At 37.4% G+C, this 23219-nt stretch overlaps 1 protein-coding gene across 6 annotated transcripts in view; it reads left to right on the top strand.

Annotated features, from left to right (window-relative positions):
• The window catches only part of znf536 (zinc finger protein 536), a 211522-nt gene that overhangs the window by 176079 nt on the left and 12224 nt on the right, over window positions 1-23219 (top strand). The window contains exon 7 of one of the 6 annotated variants that reach the window (XM_051115136.1): window positions 11592-13780. The exons of the other annotated variants lie outside the window; for them this stretch is intronic. Within the exon in view, the coding sequence (XP_050971093.1) occupies window positions 11592-11683 (92 nt within the window). The 3' untranslated portion in view covers window positions 11684-13780. Of the gene's footprint in view, window positions 1-11591; window positions 13781-23219 lie in introns of those variants that run through there. 6 annotated transcript variants of the gene reach the window in all.

The following is a 23219-nucleotide window of genomic DNA, read 5'->3' as shown; positions in this document are numbered from 1 at the left end:
AACTCCACTAATCTCTTTTGAGGCTGTCAGAGTGCTTTGAACAAAATCTAGTTCGCATCTATCAGCAAGGTTATTTGTCAATGACTTATAATCCTAGGTAAATTTCACTGGTTTTATATTAGAGGCGGCTAAGGGTTCTCATGTCTGAAGTTTCTCAGGCTTGGGAAAAAGGAGGAGACCAAAGTGGAACAAAAAGAATGTTATGGATCTGCCTGCCAAAAACAATGTGAGTGAGGAAAAGCGGATAATTGTTGCGATCGTACTGAAATTTTAAGCAGAAAGGCCCTTTATTCGCTCGCCGGTTCGCCTTATTTAACTCGCTACGCTTTTATTGTTATTGTTATTTACATATTTGCCATTACCGTTTTCACGTGCCGCCTTTTTACGCGCTCTCGAGAATGATGTGACTCTCGAGAAAACGCGCGGCGTATCGTTCAAGCGAAGGCAGGGAGCAATCTGCAGCGAGTCGAGGCCTACTGGGTAATTTATGAAGTCTCAATTAGACAAGCACACAAAGTAATGATTCTCAAAAGCGCTTTGTCCAGCACATGGCGTATTAGATGCTGTCCATGCTTATTAGACCTGCCTCCCGAACTTCATAAACAGCATTCTCAGATGAATTATTAATAACACATTTGAGAGACTTACTGTTCCTTGACTGCCCATGGAAGCAGCTATTTAGGTTGAAATAGACTAAAAAGCATTTGTAATTGATAAAATTGCCATATCTAAACAGAAGAGGTCTTTAAGAGTGTGAAGTGGATTTCGAGAAGCAAAAGTACTGGGTTTTTTTTCTTTTCCTCTGCGCTATTGTCTGCATAAATAGTCATATTCTTGTTTCCATGGATAAATGCTTTCATATCTGCCAACTCATGTTTGGTCTTTACAGAGAACGTTAGATCTTTTGTTGTTTACAGGTTGTGTCAAAAACTAAAAAGCCTTGCCTTAAGTGCTTACGCTGCACATAAATAGTTTGACATTTCATATTCAACAGCGCTTTACTTGTGCTAGTAAATAAATAAAAGGTAAACAAAGGCTTCGTTTCTGGTGCGCACATAACCCTGGATCTCAATACTCTCATATTCTGTGTTTAATGATCTCAGGTGTGTTTTCGCATTGGATTCCCATGGTTATATATCTATTAGCTGGAGTAATACCAGGCTTTTTGCAATATGTCATTCTGATGTCACTCGTGTTTGTTTCTTCTAATGGCATCATTGGGTTGGCATGATTAGGCACTTGTGTGTGACGGAAACACATTACTGTTTATTAAAGACGTGAGTGGTCTGTTGAAACCAACACACTGACACTTCTCACTGTTAGCCTTTGTGAGGTGTGTATATATTTCTGCAACATAAATCTGGCGTTATGCTCTCAGTACTACCAAAGCAGAGTTCAGAGTCCAAGGCATGACCAAACTGAGAATTAACAGATGTTAGAAAAATGAAGTAATGATATTTAATTAGTTAATAATTTGCACTCTGTAATATATTACACTCATTTAGCATTCCTACATGGTCGTACTCCATAGTTGTGACTGACCATTTAAATACATACATTTTATGTCGAAGATTTATGTAGTACTGGGCGAAAGTATGTCAGATGAACATGTTTGGCTGTTTCAGCTACACTCATTACTAGCAGGTGCATAAAATCCAGGATACAGCCATGCAATCTCCTCTGACAAACAGACTTCCTTTGGGGAAAAGTCTGCTGTGAAAGAACTTGATTCGCCTGCACAAAGCATGAATCCCATTGAACACCTTTGGGATGAATTGGAACGGCGACTGCAAGCAATTGCACCTGACGTCTCTAGGTCTGAATGGAAGCAAATCCCTGCGTCCATGTTACAACATATAGTGGAAAGCTTTGAAAGTAGAGTGTGAATTTAGCTATGCAGACCTATATATCCAGCACGGATGGATCTCTAACTGCTGTATTAGCAAAAAAAAACTCTTGAAATTTTAAGAACAATTACAGAAGAATAAAACAAAGCATATTTTGTTACCTTTTGAAACTTAGAAGGGTTCAATTTGTACCATTGCCGTCAAAAAAAAAAAAAAAAAAAAATATATATATATATATATATATATATATATATATATATATATAATTATTTATTTATTTATTTATTTTCTTGTTATATTGTTTATAATGAATAGATTGAGGAATATTAAAAGTTGATGTCTAACTTTAAAAAGTGAAGGAGGGGGAAGGTAGTGCATGACGTCCTGGGTCGCTAAAGACCAGAGGTGTGCATTTAAGGGTTAAGGTTTTAAAATTAAGTATTTGACAAGCATAAGATTATTGCACAAGAGTTTGGGGTCAGTAAGATTTGAAAATTTATGTATTTATTTCAAAAAGAATTTTTACTTTTGTTTGGCATTAACAGTGACATCAAAAGTGACAGTGAAGACATTTCTAATGTTATGGATGATTTCTATTTCAAATGAATGCTGTTTGGTTAAACATATTTATCAACGAATCCTGATAAAAATGCATCAGTTTCTATAAAATAATAAGAAAAATAATACGTATGAAAGAAGAAGAGGAAGAAGTGTTACTTGAGCACAATTCAGCAAATAAGAATGATTTCTGAAACTTCATGTGATGATGAAGTAGTACTGGCTGCTGAATATTCAGCTTAAGGTTGCCAGGTTTTCGCAAAAAACCTGCCCAATTGCCACTCAAAACTAGCCCATTCGCTAGTTATTGTAATAATTATTGTAATAATGTTTTACAATATTACTGTTTTACCTGTCAAAAAAAATCTTACTTACCCCAAACTTTTAACTGTTTCCTTGCTAAACACAAAATTTTCCGGTTTCCATGTTTTCACTGTTATACACTCAGGGGCGCTTTTACGCATGTCCTGAATGAGCCCGATCAAAAATGTTGCTTTTTTTATGAAACTTACCATTCAAGTGTTGATAAAAAAAAAAGAAAGCTAGAATAAAACATATTCTTTGTTCTTTATTTTGCTGTATTGCATATTCAAATATTAATACAACAAAATATTCTGGGGGACATGACATTTTAGTAAAAATGATCAAAAGTTCGACCGGTATCTGGCAACTTTTTTCAAAAACGCTGGCAGGGAAAGAGTAAAATGATATTGTATGTAGATATGCATGTATTGTTTAGGGCTGTACATGCATAGGACATACAAGGTATTTCTGGAAACAAACACCTAGCTTTTTGAAGGACATTGTGATTGGCGAATAGGAAGAACATGATGGTTTAATTAAAAACACCTTGACTTGAAAGCAAACACAAACACTTAAAAACTAAAAAAAGGACTGTAGTTAATTAAAGCAATCCCTGGGCTCACAAATTCTTACACACTCCTCTCTCACACACACATACGCTCAAAGGTGGGCTTTTCCAACATGCAGCAACCACCTCTTTTTAACAGGGGAAATGGCTTTCAGCAATTCCACAATCCCTCAATCAAACTCCCATATTTTACAATCACCTGAGAGTAGGAGCTCTCATCTGTGTGACAGTGAAGCTGCAAATCTTGGGGTCTTAAATCTCTCTCTGTTTTAGCTGTTCTCAAACCGAGCGCTCACCTCTTGGCCTCGCTGAAGAAACATCTGCGTGGTGTGTGGGGCAGAGGGGCTGTTTTGGCCGCCGTTCACGCACATATGCAGAAAAATAGAAATGTAAATAAGAGCAGATTCATAAATACTGCTGTCTTAATTGAGACCCAGTAAGAGTAAGTAGCAGATGTTAGAGCAGGAACTGTTGAATCATCAGAGACCAGTGGGGAAGCAGGCAAAATCATATTTAAAAAAAAAAAAAAAAAAAGCACTCAGCCAGGTGCTCGTGATTTTCCCGCACTGCAATCCATGAAATGTGCCGCGCACGCATGGGTGTGTGTGTGTGTGTGTCACGTATGGATTAGGAGCCGTTTCCTTCCTCTAAAAACAAACAAAAAATGCCTGCAAATGTGGAGAAAAATAGAAGTGACTCCGGAGGTGCCTGGAGTCAAAACTGCGACGCGTGTGCGAGAATAAAGAGCTGTTAAGACAGAACTATCAACGCTTAAGCTGCGACACACTCTCGCTCTCTCATCTCCGTCCAAACTCCAAAATGAACACAGGGAGACGCAAACCTAGTTTCTATCACATGTCAGAAGCAGCAAAAGCCTGTCAGCCTACATTCCCACTTAAAACATCCAAATCTCTCTCTCTTTTCTTCTCTTACGAGAGACTGTTGCTTGATCTGAGGAGAGTATGTACTAGCAGCTCGCTTGTGTGGGACCGCTCTCATGATTTCCTTCCCCCCTGGAAAACGCGGTGTGTGGATGTCAGGTTCCCTCTGATAGCTGCTGTGTTGGGACTGCTGGGAAACCAGAGAGAAGGTGGCACTGACAGGTCCCGCCGAGCAGGATAAAAGGACTTGTTCTGTTTCTACATTCTCTCTCTCGCTCGTTCTCTCCCTTTCTCTTTTCATTCTCTCTATTTCACAACATATAAAGTGACTGACAGCGTGGCACTAAAGGGACCTCGTCTGGAGCTGTCTGACTGACTCAGACGCAGCGTTTCGGCGGTGCGTTCCCTCGGCTGAGCGGTGCGACGTCGCACAAAATTAGTAAGCGAGAGCGGTGCGGTGCGCGACGCTTGCGCGAATAATAGCGCCGCTAGCTCCAGGGACCCCCGACTCTTCTAGATTAGGACTCACAATTAATACAACACATACGCGAGACAGGGAGAGAGAGGGAGAGGCCTGCTCAACACGATCCTATAGGAACATCTCAGACACTGAATGTTTATGAATGAGGCTGCGTCTGTTGGTCTCCTTTGTGATGAGCTTAAGTTTTTTCTCATTTTCTTAGAGCACATAAAATGCTCTGTTTGTTTCCTGCTACTCATTGTTTTTGTGTACGCCATGTAGGAAGCAGCCGCAACAAAAGCAAAACTTTGCATTCACGCGGATGTCTGGGTCGTGCAAAATTCAGATCTGAAGAATTGGCTGCTTTTGAATTCATGTGTGTGCTTTTTAATCGAATTGGCCACACCCCACAGGAAATTGAATAAACTGAATTCACTAAATTGAAATTAAAAAAATATAAACACGAGTAATGCATTATGAAAAATTAAAACATTCTTTTACCCTTGTTAAAAGTTGTTTAAGTTTTTACGTGTGTTTGTTGTTTTTAATGTGTTTATTGTGTTATTTTATATAATTAATATAATCTTTAATTAATACACTACCAGTAAAAAGTTTTTGAACTGTAAGATTTTTCAAAGTAGTCTCTTCTGCTCACCAATCCTGCATTTATTTGATTCAAAGTACTGCAAAAACTACAATTTTGAAATATTTTTACTATTTAAAATAACTATTTTCTATTTGAATATATTTTAACATGTAATTTATTCCTGTGACTTCAAAGCTGAATTTTTAGCATCATTACTCCAGTCACATGATTCTTCAGAAATCATTCTAGTATTCTGATTTGCTAATCGAAACACATGTATTATGATTATTATTATTATTTTTGAAAACAGCAGAGTAGATTTTTATTTCAGGTTTCTTCAGTGAATATAAAGTTCAGAAGAACAGCATTTATCTGAAATAGAAATTGTTTGTAACATTATAAATGTCTTTATCATCATTTTTGATCAACTTAAAGCATCCTTGCTAAATAAAAGTATTAATTTCTATCATTTCTTTCCCTAAATAAATAAATAAAAATTATACTGACTCCAAGCTTTGGAATGGTATACTTTATAATGTTCCAAAAGCCTTTTATTTCAGATAAATGTTGATCTATCTATCTATCTATCTATCTATCTATCCTTTTTTTTTTTATATTTTCAAGATTTATTTTTCAAAACATTTTCAAAATTTAATTTATGAAATATTTCAGAATTAAACTATTGTATTATTTATAAACTATTGCATTATTTTATATAATTAATATAATCTTTAATAAATTGTGTCTATCTGTCTACTTTTTTCAAAACATTTTTTGCATTTTCTTTTAATTTGCAGAATTGCTATTTGAATTGGAAAGTAAGCAATTCTGCAGCCAAGTTTGCTACTTCAATTCAAATTTAGGAATGTGAATTTAAATTTCTAAGTTTCTAAATATTTTACATTTTTAGTTCAACTGAAATGACACACAAACCGTACGCATATGTGCGAAAGCGAGTGTGTGTGTGTGTGTGTGTGTGTGTTTGGCCTATTTAAGCAAGCCCTGCGAAATAAAAAGCATGATTCATTCTCTAATCGTCCCGATGAACAAAAAATGACCTCATGTCTTCCTGTTGTCAAACAAAAGATTCTTTTTTAAAAACGCACGAGAGGGGGGGTCAGACACGAAGCGAAGAATTTAAAACAACGTAACCCAAATCTCATCGGAGGGAAATGTGAGGCGCACACATTTAAGAGAAACAGACAATGACAACTTTTACCAGCAGCCCTGCCTCGACCTTGTTAGTGGGGCACTCTGGTAATCTGCGCTTAATGATTTTTCTCTTTTCTCCCTCGCCCTCCCTTCACCTCTCCCTCATTCTTCCTCCTTTCTCTCTTTTACATTAGACCACAGCTTGAGCTTGAACCGCAGAGTGTCACAGTCATTTAAGACGCAGCCCTAACGTTTTTTTCCTCCTCACATTCCGACGCCATTATGTTACATTGTTGCAGAATAAAGAGCCGTATTATGTTCCAGCAGTAAAGGGCACAAGTGGACTGAGTTTTTATCTGCTGAACGAATCAATCAGGATTATGTCAGTTGAAAAGAATCACAGACAGCAGTCGCCAGCGGACGAAGCCCATGTGTGTGCGCTCCTTTCCGAGGCATACGTAAATATACGTACCAGAAAAACGTATTTGTTATTGAATACCATCGCTTGTTGAGTGAAGTGTCATTTCGGCTACAAGAGCTCTGCTTTATTTTACACTGTTCTCTCACAGTCAGAGGATTGTGAGGACACTAATTATCATTTCAGCAGAAATGATTAGGAGATCAAATGGAGATCGAATGCCATTTCCTTCCATTAATGCGGGGGGTTTAGTGCGGCTGTCATGCCGTGGCCATCGCCGGGCCTGTGGGAAAAAGACTGAGGGAAGAATGGGGAGAGGTTTAGACCAGGGCGGGGCTTGGCCAGTGGGAATATTCATAACAACAGTGCACAGTGACCTCTGGAGAGATCGTCCGGAGTCCGGATGAAACACTAAAACGCGCTCGGATGCCGCCCGTATCTTCGTCTTTCCATTTGTTTAGCCGTGTTTGTCCGCACTCAATGCCTCACGTGCCAGGGTGGAGGTCGTGGCCCGACGGTCGCCCCCTCACAACCTGTTAGTGAATGAGCACACAAGTGAGCAGGCATGAAAAGACCACAGTGTAGTTGGACAAAACGTTAGCAGCTTTGAACGAGCAGAGAGATTTGTATCTCTAGCACTAGTGGTAAAATTTTAGATATTGTTTAAATATCCTCTCCTCGCTTTGCTTGAAATGGATGATGGAAAATTTCAAAGTGCTGCATAGCCATTTGTATTGTATTTATGTATTGCAAAAAAAGGTAATAGATCAAGCACATTCCATTATCCCCTTATAAGATCATTAGCAAATATAATTAGATATGAAAAGAAAGTAATTTGGGTTAGAGAGGGAGAAAAGCGCTATCAGGCACAGAAGACAGATTGCAACATCAGTGTTTGGCTTTAAATTGCTCAGTGGAGGTAGTATCAGTGTGAGAATCTCTGCCCCAGAAATAGACTGAGTCAGAGAGCAAGACACATCCACATCCCAGCCCTCCGTTTTTCTCCGGAAGACGACTCGGAATCGAGAGCTACCGTTGCTTTGGTTCGCGTGTGGATGTTTCTCTCTTTCTGGTGAAGACAAACAGTTTTTGTGTCGTTCTCTATCATCTGAGGCAGGTTTACTTGCTGCCTAGTCATCCGGCGGAGTAACAAACACGCTGTTTGTTTTACCTTCACAGTCGTCCTTTCCTCGCGGTGCATTTTAACATGAAAAAAGCAGAGGATTTTTTCAAGTGTGCCACATGCACGAGGTCGCCTGCTTCTTTGTGTACACTTATCTAAAGGCAATCTGAACCCACACAAGGAGCAAACGTACAATTCTGCCGTTTCCTCCAGAAACATTGGGTTTCTTTTACGCTTTGAGGGGAGACGAGGAGGGGGTGGTGTGCGAGGATTCTTCTAGTCTTTGTGAATCACTACAAATGGTATTCATAAACATCCTGTATTCATTAAAACCTTCTAAAAATATGATTTGGGTGCACTTCCTTGCGTTCGGCCCGCTTATATGTGTGTGTGTATTCGCACGCTGACTCGTATTTACATATTTATAAATACTGGGCTGTACAATGAGGTCTACCTTTGCCAAAAACAACTCTTTTCCAGCAGCACCGGATGCCTGGGAGAGAACAAAGCCACCCTCCGTGGCAGAATGTGCAGTGTGTGTTGTGTTTGCGTTCAGCAGGAGATGATGGCGAACCACATCACTTACATCTAGACTTCATTCATATCGAAAAACAGACCCTCAGACTCGCGAAAACAGCTGAACTCAAGTTCTCCGTCAAACGGAGGATATTGCGAATGGACTAAGCACTTAGTAGACTACATAATGTGGTAAAAGTATCAGTCGGGAGGCCATGTGCAAAATAAATGTTCCCCATTTCTTATCTGATTGCTTAAACATGTATTCAATAGTTCGGAAATTCATATCCTCACATTTTTCTTCAATTAAATGACCCCTGTTCTCAGGAAACCCAAAACGAGCGGGCCTTTGAAACACAAATATACACTAAGTAGATTTCATGGTAAAAATAGAATACCTGAGGGAGGTCGGGGTATAAAGCGAGCCTGTGTTTTAGATGGGAGCGCGCTTCGCCTTAACTCTGTGGTCCGGGAATAATAAGAAGCAGTTAGGAAATGTCAGGACTTTGACTCCAGACAGCCCCGCTTTTCCCCAAGTGTGCTGGCCCTTGTTAACTGAGCTAGCTTCCAGCCTTGTGCTGTGCTATTGTTCTGTCTGCCTTTTCATTTAGCCATTCTGTTAAGCATGACACATGTATTAACATAAGATGGATCCTGGAGCTATGTGTCCTCTTACCATATGTCTTGTATTACTTTCCAGGGCCCTCTCTTGTCTTACAGTGAGAGGGTGTACTATCAGGCTTGGGCAGTAGAGGGCCACATGGTGCACGGAGTGTCGTTTTCATTACCGTTTCAAGTTTTAAACTAAGCCCTTTGTAACATAATAATATCTATCATGCAAAAATAACTAAACCTGAAGGCAGGGAAAAAGAACGCTTGGCTCACGATTCAACCTATGAGAAAACAGACCGATAACAACATAATTTGACAGGCCGGAGTATGATAAAGATTTCTAGAGTGCTGAAATAATTAAGCAATCACTCCACATGCGGACAGGGAGACTTCAAAATTGATCAGAACAGGAGGGGGAAAAAAGTTGCGACGATCATAAAGTTGGTGTGCTAGTCTCCAGATCGCAGTGGCAGTTGTTTGGGGAAAAGAAATGGCGTCCTTAAATAATAACATTCCAGGTGGCTTAGTTAATGAAGAGTGAAAATCAAATATGGGGCGGAATCTGTAACTCATTACCAGAACTTTCTTTAAGAGGAAGTCACGAAGAGCACTGGCCCCTGGGAGACCAGGCGTTTTTAAAACTGGAGAATGTAATTTATTATCATTATGGTTATGATTATCTTAATTTCCTCACGGACACAAAAAATGCCATCAGACAGCTGTAGAGCTGTGACCGTAGTATAGTCTTAAAAAACACTGCCAATCACTTTGGGTTTGATAAATAACAACCACTTTATCTGAGGATTAACATGAAATATCAGCAGGTTAAAGGAAAATGACATTGAGTAACAAGATCTTATTTTCAACATGAATTTGGGGGGATTGCTAATTCGGGGGCTTACACTGCCATCTCCTGGACAAACTGTGCTCTGCATTCTTTAATCCAAACATGTGAAAGAAACCTTTGGTTTGATTTGCTTATCCTGGCAAGACTGATATTAACTTTAAAAGCGCACTCAATTTTTGTAAGCACAAAGAAATTAATAGTACGCTTTCAAAATACGTTTTAATGGTGTAGACAGTCTCCAGACACAAGCGGTTTTATTTAATTTTGTTTTATTCAGGAGCCCTGTTTTATTGGGCACTTTTTTGTTTGTGGAATAAATTCATTACGGGAAGGTATTTCTGTAATGGCATCAGTAACTGAAAACGTTCTTGCACTTGCTATCAGTATTAAATCCAAGACGACCAAAAACAAACAAATTCTTATGTTTCTAAATATTTCTCTTGCAGTTTCTCAAATAGTAGAGCAGTGGCATTTATGGGGAAAAAAAAAAAGTGTGATGATTGTGTATATATATATATTTTTTAATTTGTGACACAGAGATGCAGGACTAATTTTGTATCTGAGGACTGTGACAAAAGGTGCTTATTTTGTATCTAATTCTTTTTCATAATCTCTATCAGCAATTTCAAAAGCGTCTGACATCCGAGCGGAAAGTGTGTCTGTTAAAGAAGAGCACGTCTGAGATGTGCGCATAATGCAAAGCGAGTGGGCGTCAGCGTTATTGCTCTTTGGCAAATCTAAATGACGATGTTTTATTCCATTATTAGCGGGGAACTGACTCCTCGTTTCATTTCCATAACATTTCTTGCGAGAGCACACTCAAATAAATGCATGTTTTAATTTCATTTTGTCATTTTCATAGAGGCACTTTAAAAAAGAACACGACTCGGAAATGCACTCTGTAGATTTTATTGCCAAATAATTTTCTTAGGGGTTGTAGAGGGAATTAAACAACATTTATATTATTTAGTTCAAACGGCGATAGCACATAAATAGGGAAAAAAAGCAGTAAGCATTTTCACCGGATTCAAACTTCAGCAGTAATTGCATGAGTGCAATGTTCAGAGAGTTATTGTCTTTATATTGGAAGACTTTATATATTTATATCTTTATATTAGAGCTGGAAGAAGTCTGAAAGTATTCAAATTACCCTCCTCCCATATCTAATGTTTTATCTAATAATTCACAAGACGCGTTTTCTTCAGTCCCATTAGAGGTTAACGGTATGAATGGAAGGCTTTATAGTCAACATTTAAACACACACACACACAGACATATTCATTTCTTTACAAATGCACTCTAAATGATATTTTTTATTATAATAACTGCTTTGAATTCATAATTAAGTGATCAAAAGCTAAATGTGTGTGTGTGTGTGTTTTTTTAATAATTATTGTTAAAAATTCTTTGTTGTTCAAGTGCATCAAAGTATGTACATTTTGGTAACACTCAAGTGGACCTTAAATCACTAAGTCTTTATAAAACATGTTTTAATCATTACTGATGGTCATAGTCATTACAGTTCTTTGAATTTCATGTCCTTGAAGTGTTACCAAAATCCGAGATGCACTTAATGAATCGCAACAAACATAATAATATGGTTTGATTTGATTTTATAAATGGTCTGTCAAAAATTGTATGCATTTGTGTGAGAGAGAGAGAGAGAGAGAGGAAGGACACAGGCCGTGGTGTTAATCTGCGTTTGTTCTCTTAACCGTAGTTCATCTGTGGGCGGAGGAAGAGGCGTCCCGACGGTTTGGCCCTGCTCTTACCCCTGAACATAGCCTAACTGACACAGAGATGCAGGACTAATCAGAAACTAACATCACCTCCCCCTACTGGACTGAGAGGCCAAGAGCAGGAGACGGAAAAAGAGGAAGAGGACTGTGACTATGAAGGACATGATCTTATCAAAAGCATTATTTAACGTAAAAGACTCGGAGAGAGAGAAAAAAAAAAGACTAACGGACAGCTCAGATGGTTTCCTACACGAGCGTTCTCGCTGGATGAAGGGAAGAAGATTTGTTGATGTTTAGTGAGCTGAAAACAAGGAAAAAAAGATTTTTTGCTTCCTGTGTTTTATGTGTCTTGAAACCTCCCTTGTGTAGCTGATAAATACTTTCTGTGTTTTTAATTGCTTTTTTGACCTAGTGAGGAAACTTTGAAGTGCTTGTCCCTCAGAGCAACACATTCCTTGAACCAAGATGGCGGCCAGTTGCCAGTCTCAGAATGAGAGAGTGAGAAACTGAACAGACTTTGCTCCCTCTCTCTCTCCCTCTACTCTCTCTCTCTCACTGCCCACTGAAACTTCACCAGTGTTATTTGTCTGAGGCTCCCTAAACCGTTCCTCTGGATGTTTGGACCAACCCACTACACGTTTGGAGACCAAGCACACTCTTGCGAAAAACTCAGCACACTCTCAGCAGCAGTCGGTGCCTGGACGTCAAAGCGGAAGAGCGACAATCCAGTACTTTCGAAATAAAGGGAAGCTACGCCTCTTTCGTTTGAGACCTGGCGACGCGATTTCACGATTTGTTCCCTTGACGTGTTTGTGAGACTTTGAGAGGCTGACTACGGAGAAAGAGGACGCTGTAGCATTCGAGACGAAAACCAGCCGAGGTGACAGAAGAGCTAGTTTACACCGAGCGTGTCTGATGAAACGGCACGAGCCAAGGAGACTGCGAACGTGCAGCCTGCGGAAATCAAACAGAAACGCGGCCCCTAACCCTACACGCTTTGATCTCAGTCTTGCTCACTTCAAGTACTCTGGTTATGAGATTGTGTTTGTAATATACTGCCACCAATCAGTGTTGCAAAGTGTTACTGACTACTGAAATGGTTTGATGTATTCAATTATTAAAGAAAAAAGAAAAGAAAAAAGAAACATGCAAACAAGAAACAAGTATTGTCTAGCCATAGATACAGTCATGCGTTGTTGCATTTACAAAGCTAGCTGTTTTAGAGTGTAGGTATTAGATTGGAGTTTTCTTCTCTAGTACTGTAATTTTTGCCTTTCACCTTTGTAAAATACCAATAACATTAAAAGAAAAGGAAAAAAAAGAAAGATTGACAATCTTCTTCTGTTGCTGCAAGCGTATAAATCCATACAGTATATATACCCATGCCTCACGCAAGCGAATACAAAACTGAGGTTTCCCCCCCTGAAGTATTTTGCACTGTGATAGTAAATGACAAACCAGTCTATACAGTACGCAGATCGCTAATGGAAAATGAAGGTGCGTGTGTGCGTGCGTGTTTGTGCGTCCCTTGACGTTGTGAACTGATATTCTCTCTATTCTTTTGTGAACTCTGCTGATTTGGTCTGTGTAGTTCAAACTATCTCATCTTACGATGGTCATCTCTGTTGCTTTGAGAATCAATTCAATGAACTTCCCGGTAAGTCATTGTGTGTAGACTCCACTGCGTTCGAGTCTGTTCTCTTCAGATATATTCTTTAGTTGTCCTCTTTCCAAAACGTATTTCTAAAAAGAAAAACAACAAAAAAAAATCTAATTTGTTTTTATAGTTTCCATGCAAGGTTATGTCCTCTTGTAAATGCTACAATTAAAAAATTCTAAAAAAGTCTCAAAGTGAAGCTGTTTAGTTTCAGTAAACTAGTACAGGTTACGTAAGGTAAAGGAATTATGACAGGGAGGGTCAGTGATAGGATATGTTTTGACCAATCCCTATATACACTGGTTATAGATGAGCACACCTCTGGCTCCCTCCTCTGTGTAGTATAACTGAGCATCTATCTCTCTTTCAGTCGTTCTGGACTAATATATGAGCATTCCACACCTCTGAGCTGTCTTGTGGACTGTATGATTTTCATTTGGTTGCTGTATCCTCATGGCAGATGCTTTGTTTTGTAACTACTGAACTGTACTTATAATGAGAAATAAAATGTATTCAAACTATGAAACACCAGCGTCAACAACTGAGCGTTTTTCTGCTACTTGACCAGATTTGCAATTTTAAATTTGATCTTGTGTGAAAATGAAAAGGGTGAGGGTTAAGGTACCATGCGTGATTTTGTATTTAGTACTGTACTGAAAACGATACAGTTGTATAGCATTAAATTTCCTACTTTCTCTTGCTTTTTACTTTATTTTTACTTTCATTCATTCATTACAAAATATTTATTTTTCAAATAAATGCTGTTCTTTTGATATTTCTATTCGTCAAAGAATCCTGGGGGAAAATGTAGTACTGTTTCCATTAAAAATATTAAAGGATTAGTTCGCTTCGGGAATAAAATTTCCTGATAATTTACTCACCTCCATGTCTTTTGAGATGTTCATGTCTTTCTTTCCTCAGTCGAAAAGAAATTAGGTTTTTGAGGAAAATATTCCCGGATTTTTCTCCATATAGTGGACTTTAATGGAGATCATTGGGTTGAAGGTCCAAACTGCAGTTTGAATGCAGCTTCGAAGGGCTCTGCACAATCTCAGCCAAGGAATAAGTGTCTTATCTAGAGAAACGAAAATAAAAATGTATATACTTTCTAACCACAAATGCTTGTCTTGTACTTGCTCTGTGATGCGCATGTGCGTCTTTTAGAAAAATGATGTGTTAGTTCTTCATCTGTGTACTTCGGTTTAAAAAGACTGGATAGGGCGAAAAACTCCATCTCGTTTTCTCTTCACAACTTCAAAATAGTCCAACGTTGTTTTACCTTTTTTTCTAAAGGGCGTTTGACTTTCTTTGTACTTTTGCTTTGTTACCACTGGATCGGTACTTCCGCCTACATCACGTGTGCATGATTAGGCAATGCGTGAGGTAGAGCTAGTGCAAGACAAGCATTTGTGGTTAAAATGTACATAAATGTTTATTTTTTAGAAACCGTTCGTTTTGCTAGATAAGACACTTATTCCTCAGCTGGGATCATGTAGAGTCCTTTGAAGCTACATTTAAACTGCATTTTGGACTTTCAACCCATTGGCCACCACTGAAGTTGACTATATGAAGAAAAATCCTGGAATGTTTTCCTCAAAAACCAAAATTTCTTTTCGACTGAAGAAATAACCACATGAACATCTTTAATGACATGGGGGTGAGTAAATTATCAGGAAATTTTTATTCTGGAAGTCAACTAATCCTTTAAGCAGCATAACCTTTTTCAGCATTTATATTTAAAAAAAAATTTTCTTGAGCTCAAAATCAGCATATTAGAATGATTTCTGAAGACTGGAGTAATGGCTGCTGAAAATTCAACTTTGGCAGCACTTGGATAAAATATATTTTAAAATAGAAAAGACTTGTTTTCAAATTAAATAATATAACTCATAATTTTACTTTATTTTGATCAAAAGAAATGGAGCCTTTGTGAGAATTTTATTTCAAAAACATAATACATTACATTTACCCTCACATTTGCAAGGTTTACGTTTGAAGTTTACTTCCAGAACAAATTTACTCACCCCCTTGTCATCCAAGATGTTTGTGTCTTTCTTTTTTCAGTCGATAAGAAATTATGTTTCTTGAGGAAAACGGAGCCCCCAAGTTTGAACTTCCAAAATGTAGTTTAAATGCAGCTTCAAATGGCTCTAAACGATCCCAGCCGAGGAAGAAGAGTCTTATCTAGCAAAACGATTGGTCATTTTCAAAACAAATTGACAATTTATATACTTTTTAACCTCAAACGCTCGTCTTGTCTAAGTTTGCGTGAACTCTGTTTTTTTCCCAGTTCAATGCGGTCAATACAGTTAGCGTATGTCAAAACACTCCCATCTTGTTTTCTTCCCTAACTTCAAAACCATCCTACATATTTGCTGAAGTACCGACCCAGTGTTTACAAAGTGAACATGCAAAGAAGATCAAATGCCCTTTTAGAAGAAAGGTAAAACAGCTATGTAGGATGATGTAGGAAGAAAATGAGATGAGAGTTGTTCAACATACCCTAACTGTATTGACCCGGATAACACAGGCTACGCATGCACATCACAGGGACGAGACAAGATGAGCATTTGAGGTTGAAAGGTATATAAATTGTAATTTTTTTTTAGAAAATAACCGATCGTTTCGCTAGATAAGACCCTTCATCCTCGGCTGGGATCATTTAGAGCCCATTGAATCTGCATTTAAACTGCATTTTGGAAGTTCGAATTCACAGGCACCATAGAAGTCCACTATATGGAGAACATTTCTGAAATGTTTTCCTCAAGAAACATAATTTCTTATCAACTGAAGAAAGAAAGACACGAACATCTTGAATGACAAGGGGGTGAGTATCTGTAAATTTTTGTTCTGGAAATGAACTAATCCTTTAAAAACAAGTGGAAAATCTGCCACAAATAAGAAAAGTACTCACTGAAACTATTATTCAGTGATATATTCTGTAACAATGCTTTTTGAGTAAATGTATCTTTTTTTAAAAAACTATTGACATCTTACTGAAAAGATAAAATGTGTAAAATATAAAATCTTTTCTTCAACTACATAATTATAAACCCGACAATCTCTCGCACAAACACGCACGGCAGCATTTCAATACACTGTTGTGAGCTGAGAAACTGTATGATAGACAGCAGAAATGATAAACTTCTCTGTCCTCCTGTTTCTCTCCACCCCGACTCCCATGTTAAGTGTAGTACATGGTGTTAGCTCCAGGGCTACAGGCCTGTGTGTATGTGTGAGAACGTGTGTGTGTGTGTGACTTGGGAGCAGTGCGGATTATGACAGCTCGCATTACCGGCTGTGTTCCTGCTAACTGTGGCTCTCTACCCTTGGGCTATAGCCGTGTTAATTCCCCAAACCTGTGAGAGCTGGAGACTAGTGTGCCAATTGATGCTCATCCTCTTTTTTAATTTTTCCTCTGCCTTTTGTGACTTTCCAGTGAAGACAATACATTCTATAGTCCATGTGAACACACAATATACTCGTAGGAACTTTGATTGACAGGCGATCTGACCAATCATAACGCAGAATCAGCAATTTTAGTCAGACAAACAAGCCAGACAGGAGAGTAGATTAACCCTGGGTGGGCTTGAACTTGAAAAATGGTTTGTACTGACGTCTTTCCGTGTTGTAACAAGATATCTTCTGATGTTCATTCATGTTTATTTCATACTGTAACTAATAAAGAGGAAGAGATGATTAGTTCACATGCCGTTTGAACTGAGGCACCACAGCAATCTGCCACGACACATTAAAGAGCCACAAAATGGTATTTATTGTTTGAATTTCTTTAAACTTTGTTTCATACCTTAAGTAACCTGCTCTGTCTCGTCTGCTGGCGCATTGTCAGTTTCTTCTTTGCTACCGCAATGTATTTTTACATCAGCAAGAAAGAGTAACTAAGGGGGGTGGGTCTTTTGCGAAGGGTCACTGTGGCATAAATGAGACTAAATTGCTTTTTTTGACTTTCCAAGAAGTCTTTTGATCTAAATACAATAAGCAGATATATCTGTTGTTTCTCTGATGTCATTAACTGTATCAAAGCAACACATATAAACACAGGACATGTCTTTCAAGGACGTTCACTCTCTCCAGCGCTCTTTTAGAGATGAATTTGCCCCGTCACACACTCTCATCGTAGGCCAATGACAAGTGATAACTGACACCCTTTGGCACAGGGGCCTGTTGTGTCAATACCTCAGAGAGATAAGACCCTGCTCTCTAAACACATGAAAACCATCCTCACACACACACATAGACACACAAGCAGCGCTTCCACCGCAGACCAAGAGAACATTTTCCCATTATAGGCCCGTATTTCATGTTTTTCTTAACCTTTTCCTGTGAGTTAGCGGGGTCTCGGCGGAGGGAAACCCGATCTCCTTTAGTCTGATGGGATCCATATTTGTGTTAACCTGCCGTCGGGACCCTGTTGAGGGGAGGTGTTTGAGGTCAACGCCTGACTAATTTTTAAACGGATCAGCTACACCAGACCAGATGGAGAAAGGCCTGGACCTAATAAAACTCACATCCTGAAAAAGTAACCGTTTTTTTTTCCTGCCCCCCTCCATGTGTCTAGCTTGTCTAGAGTTGTTGAGTGCTGTGGAGCACTGACAAAAGTCAAGCGATTTTTTTGAAATACAGTGTATACAGTAGATAGATAGACAGACAAACTTTTAACTAATCACACTGCAACTTCATAATAACATTTGATTAGTTAACATTAGTTAATGCATTAGACATTTTGCATTAATTCATTAAAACTAATACATCAAAACGCACAAATGCATTATGTATGTATATATATATATATATATATACACACACATACACATATTATAATGTAAATTAATAAAAGCTGTTGAAGTTCATAAAAAGTTGAAGTTCATGGTTATTTTATGACACCTGAAAAAAAAAAAATGTATTATTATTATTATTATTATTATTATTATTATTATTATTATTATTATTATTATTATTATTTCCTTAAATTTTGTCTTTAAGATGGTTTTACAAGCATGACTGCTTGGAAAGTTGGAAAGTAAAAAATAATAAAATAAAATAAAAATACATTTAGGCTCATTTATGTCATGTACGCTGTATTGTCTTGACTAAAAAGACAAATTCATAAAATAAAATAAAATAAAATAAAATAATTAAATTCTCATTTAACCAAAAAATAAATAAATAAATAAATAAATAAATAATAAAAATTAACCAGGGTGGGAGAGTAGCTTTTTAAATTAGTTATTATTATTATTATTATTATTATTATTATTATTATTATTATTATTAAACATGTATCATAGTAATAATTTAAATAATGAATATGGTGGGTTTTTTTCAGTCACTAAATAAATAAAATAAAGTGAAATAAAATAAAAAATACATTTAGGCTCATTTATACTTATACACTGAATTGTCTTGACTGAAAAGACAGAAAGTCTGAGGTTAGAAAAGACAGAGAAAGTTTGAAAATAAAATAAAATACATTTAGGCTCATTTATGCCGCATAAACTGAATTGTCTTGACTGAAAAGACAGAAAGTCAGAAAACAAAAGTCAGAAAATACTGAGAAAATCTGAAAATAAATAAATAAGAAAATCCTCCTTCAAACCAGACAAACTTGACCAGGGTGGGAGAGTAGCTTTTTAGTAGTTTTTTTTTTTTTTTTTTTGTTTTTTAACATGTATCATAGTTATAATTTAAAAAATGAATATGGTGATCTTTCAGTCACTATAAGGTATCAAAATACTATTTATTTAAGACTTACTGATGTAATAAGGATACACACATAAATGTTTGCATGTGTATATCAAATTGTACCCTTACATATTGTAAAAAACCTTTCAGCGCATTAGCGTCACTTCATCTCGTCATGGTGTCATATTTGCACGATTGTGTACGTAGCTGATGTGTTTAAGAAGGCAGCGCGGTTGGGTTGCTGTGTGCCAGCACTTGTAGCCAGGCAGATGGTGACCTGCGCTTGAACCTCTCTTCTCTCTCATTTGTTCAGCTGGCTTTCATTTGGCCTGCATGCAGCCTGCATACTCTAGCAAACGCAATCCCTCATTCACACCACCAGATGGCGCTATAAATCAACTTATAGCACCATTGCTGACGGAGGCTTAACACTGTGATCTTTAAACACCAACACACTACAGATAAAAGATTACATTCAAGAAACAGATATTAGCGCAGTAAATCTTGATAGAAGTGATGTGAGAGTTTGTGGCACACATTTTAATACTGAAAACGTATATTTTTGTTTCGCCACTAAGTCAGTCACATGGTTACAGCCTGTTTATACAGTAGCACATCTTGTCATTAGGGCCAACTAAATTATATCTGAAAGAGAAAGGCTTTGTCTGCACAGAGAATTGCACTCTATTTCCATTTTCAATCTGCAGTCAATCCATAATCAATCTTATCAGACGTCCTTTGACAGGCTTTTCACATTTTTACACATTTTTGCGCACTCTTCCTCTCTCATTTACACGCACGCAGACAACAGTCATCCGTCACCATTCGAGAGCTCTCTGTGCGTCTGGATACACACCGTGTCATAATGCTCATCATCGGCGAGCACATACAGTCTCACACACACATACACATGCAACTTAACAAGAGTGCGTGTGTGTGTGTGTGTGTTTGCTCAGCTCTCAGGCAGGGTCTTATGAATCGATGATCATGTGGTATAAGAGAGATAGATGGCTCGGAGCTCCGTCTTGTCTCCTCTAATTGTAAAATATTAGTTACATTAGAGTGTGTTGGGTGATTAATGGAACTTATTTGGAGGTGGCCCTTCCTGGCCCTCCCCCCCTGCCAAAGCCTTCTCCACTGACTCCTCTGAACTGAGGGATTTCTCTTATGGCGGACAAATTGGTCTTGGGGACAAAATAGAAAGAAAGGGATGAGAAGAGAGGAGAAGATGAACTCGAGTTGTATGAGAGTTGTAACACGAGAGCGAGATAATTTATTCGATTTCATATGTACTTCCAGGTAGCTTACATGCAAACGGTCACATATTACATCTGCGCTTCATTGATATTTCTATGTCTGCATGGGAATAGATCAGTATTGGTGTATATAAAAGCTGACTGGAAATGTTACTGATACCTGAGCAGATAAGCACTTAGTCCTGCTGGAGGTCCGGCGTTGACGCTCAGCCCTGGTCCATTAGAAAGCCATGGATCATGTTATAGCCAGCAGAACATCACCTGCTGGTGCTTCAGCCACACACCTTTGTTCCTCTCCGTGTATATCTGTCTGCTTAGTCCTGGGCCTGTGGGAAAGTGAATGTTTTGATTGTCTTTTAATGTGGAGGCCTTGAGGAGCAGCGGTCTGATAGATCATGGTATTCTAACTGTTCCTTAGACACAAAGTTGTAAATAAAAGCTTGGAAGGCGCACAGTCATTTAATCTTGTCAAGCACAATACAATGTTATATAAACAACTGCTTGCTTCAAGTATTAATATATTCACTTTTTGTTTATCTTGTATCCATCTTATACTAAAGTGTTACTAATTGTTGACAAACCATCATTACATTTGAAAGCAACAGTCTGTTTTCTCAAGCAACAATGATACAAATCTGACCCTGGAACACAAAACCAGTCGCACCTATGGGTCAAAATTATCGTTTTTTTTTTTTCTTTTATGCAACGTTCCATGAAGATATTTTGTAAATTTCCTACTGTAAATATATAATATATATTTACTTAAATATACACTTAATTTTTAATTAGTAATAGGCATTGCTAAGAGCTTAATTTGGGCAACTTTAAAGGCTATTTTCTCAATATGAAGAGTTTATTTGCAAAAATATAACTCCATTTTTATTTATTTTCAGAATTTTCAGTTTATTATTATTATTATTATTATTGTTTAAGTAATAGTAACTTCACTGAAAGTATTTTTTTTATATATATTATTTTAAAGTTTTATAGCAAAAGCAGATAAATCCCAACAGTCGTTTTTTTTTTTTTGTTGTTGTTGTTGTTTGTTTGTTTGTTTGTTTTTTGGCAAAAGCAGATAACTCCACATTTCACGTTTCAGAGATTTTTTAAAGTGACTGGCAGCCTTATCACGTGACCTGAATACAGCACGCTGATTCGCTAAAATGGACTTATCAGCTTTTGTTCAAAAACAACAAGGGGGCTTGCTTAACGGCTTCCGCTGTAAAAGGTGAAATCGCGATACCTTGAAAGTGGACAATACTGGCGTTTTTTGACAAAACGTGTTTAGGGTTCAGATCACGCTATATGTGGACAATAATGCAAGGCACTTTTTTTGAAAGTGGCGTTCATTGGTTGTGCAAATAAACTCTTTGTATTTAGTTTTTTTTTCATCCTCAGATTCCAGATTTTCAAACAGTTGTATCTCAGCCAAATGCTATTCTATCCGAACAAACCATACAACAATGAAAAGGTTATTTATTCAATTTATTTATTTATTTATCTATCAGCTTTCAGGTGATGTATAAATCTCAGTTTTAAAAAAAACATTATGAGACCATTATGGCTGGCTTTGTGGTCCAGGGTCACAAAAGTGAACTTGAAGGTAGAAAGCTCTATTAATAGTCTCATTTTTGTTTGTATATTGCATTTAGATACAATTTTGTTATTGTTTTTTTTTTCTCTTTCTCTCTCTCTCTCTCCTCAATGTATTCCTTACAAAATAATAATGTATTAATACCACAAAATATACCATGGTTTACCATACACACACCATGATACAGTACTATGAGAATAGTATAAATATGGTAATCACACAATTATGACAGCAGAAAGAGTATATGAACACTTTCAGGATTTTGCTCATTTATTTATAAATGGTTTAGCTTTGACACATCATTACCTTTGTCAATTAAATTTATTCATTATCTTAACTGAGTGAGGTAAAATTAAATTAGTTGTACACAAAGCCTGATGTTACATACAGTATGTGATGAATATAAACAAATGAAAAAGCTCTTTAGTGTGAATAATTATATTTAAAGTGATATAAAACATGCTCAGACAGTGCAGTATTTTAAGATTATAAAGGATGAGCACTGAAAAACGTCAGTCATCATACTGTATTCTGAAATGAAAGTACATATTTTAATAAATTAAAAAGAAAATGAAAATGAGTCATTATTGCTTATTCATATTATATAAAGAACATACAGTTGCGGCAAATGTACGTTTTGGTTCTCTATGTTCTTCAAGTGTTAGATCAACATTTCAAGTTTTTTTACACAAATGAAATTTGAATTGATTTGTTTTTTAAAGACAATCAAATCTGACTCAAAAACAAAACAAAAGAAAGTGAAATAAGGAAGATGGCTGTTTAAAATGATTTATTTTATTGTTAAAAAATGCATCCTAAAATTACACGACAAAGACAGTTTTACTTTACTCTAAAATGTATTTTTTCTTATAAAAAAAAAAAAAAGCTGTCTTTTATTTTGAGAGGAATTAGTGGATTCTATGTTAAAGCTTTTAAAGTTATTGACAATATTCCATATATTGAAGTTTATTACATATCTGAGTCCTGATATCTTCACTCAGCCACAGTGCTTTTTTTGTAAGGTGCAATTCTGTTTTTATTCAAAATGACCACTTTCAGAGTGAAAGTAGTCAGGTACGAGATGGTCTCTTTTCTCCCTCCTTTGCACAAACACACACTCGGCACACGCGCACACACTCGTAGACATTTATTATGTGTCTGCCGTGACAGCTCAGCACTAGAATGTGCAGCAATATGCTCTATAGGGAGAGAGAGAAGGAGAGAAGTGAGCAGTACTGCAGATGAGTACTCATGAACTCTTCCTCCCCTGGCCACACAGATACCCACACACAGACACGCAGTCCTGCTGAGACTGCCTGACACATCGCTCTCATCACATGATGTATATACTGCCTTTTACCCATGAGCCTTTCTAACTCTTGACCAATCGCGGGGCTCC

This window comes from Labeo rohita, chromosome 7 (assembly GCF_022985175.1).
Source record: "Labeo rohita strain BAU-BD-2019 chromosome 7, IGBB_LRoh.1.0, whole genome shotgun sequence".
Classification (NCBI taxonomy): Eukaryota; Metazoa; Chordata; class Actinopteri; order Cypriniformes; family Cyprinidae; genus Labeo; species Labeo rohita.
Note: the sequence above shows the minus strand (reverse complement) of the source record. Positions and strands in the feature narration are given on the sequence as shown.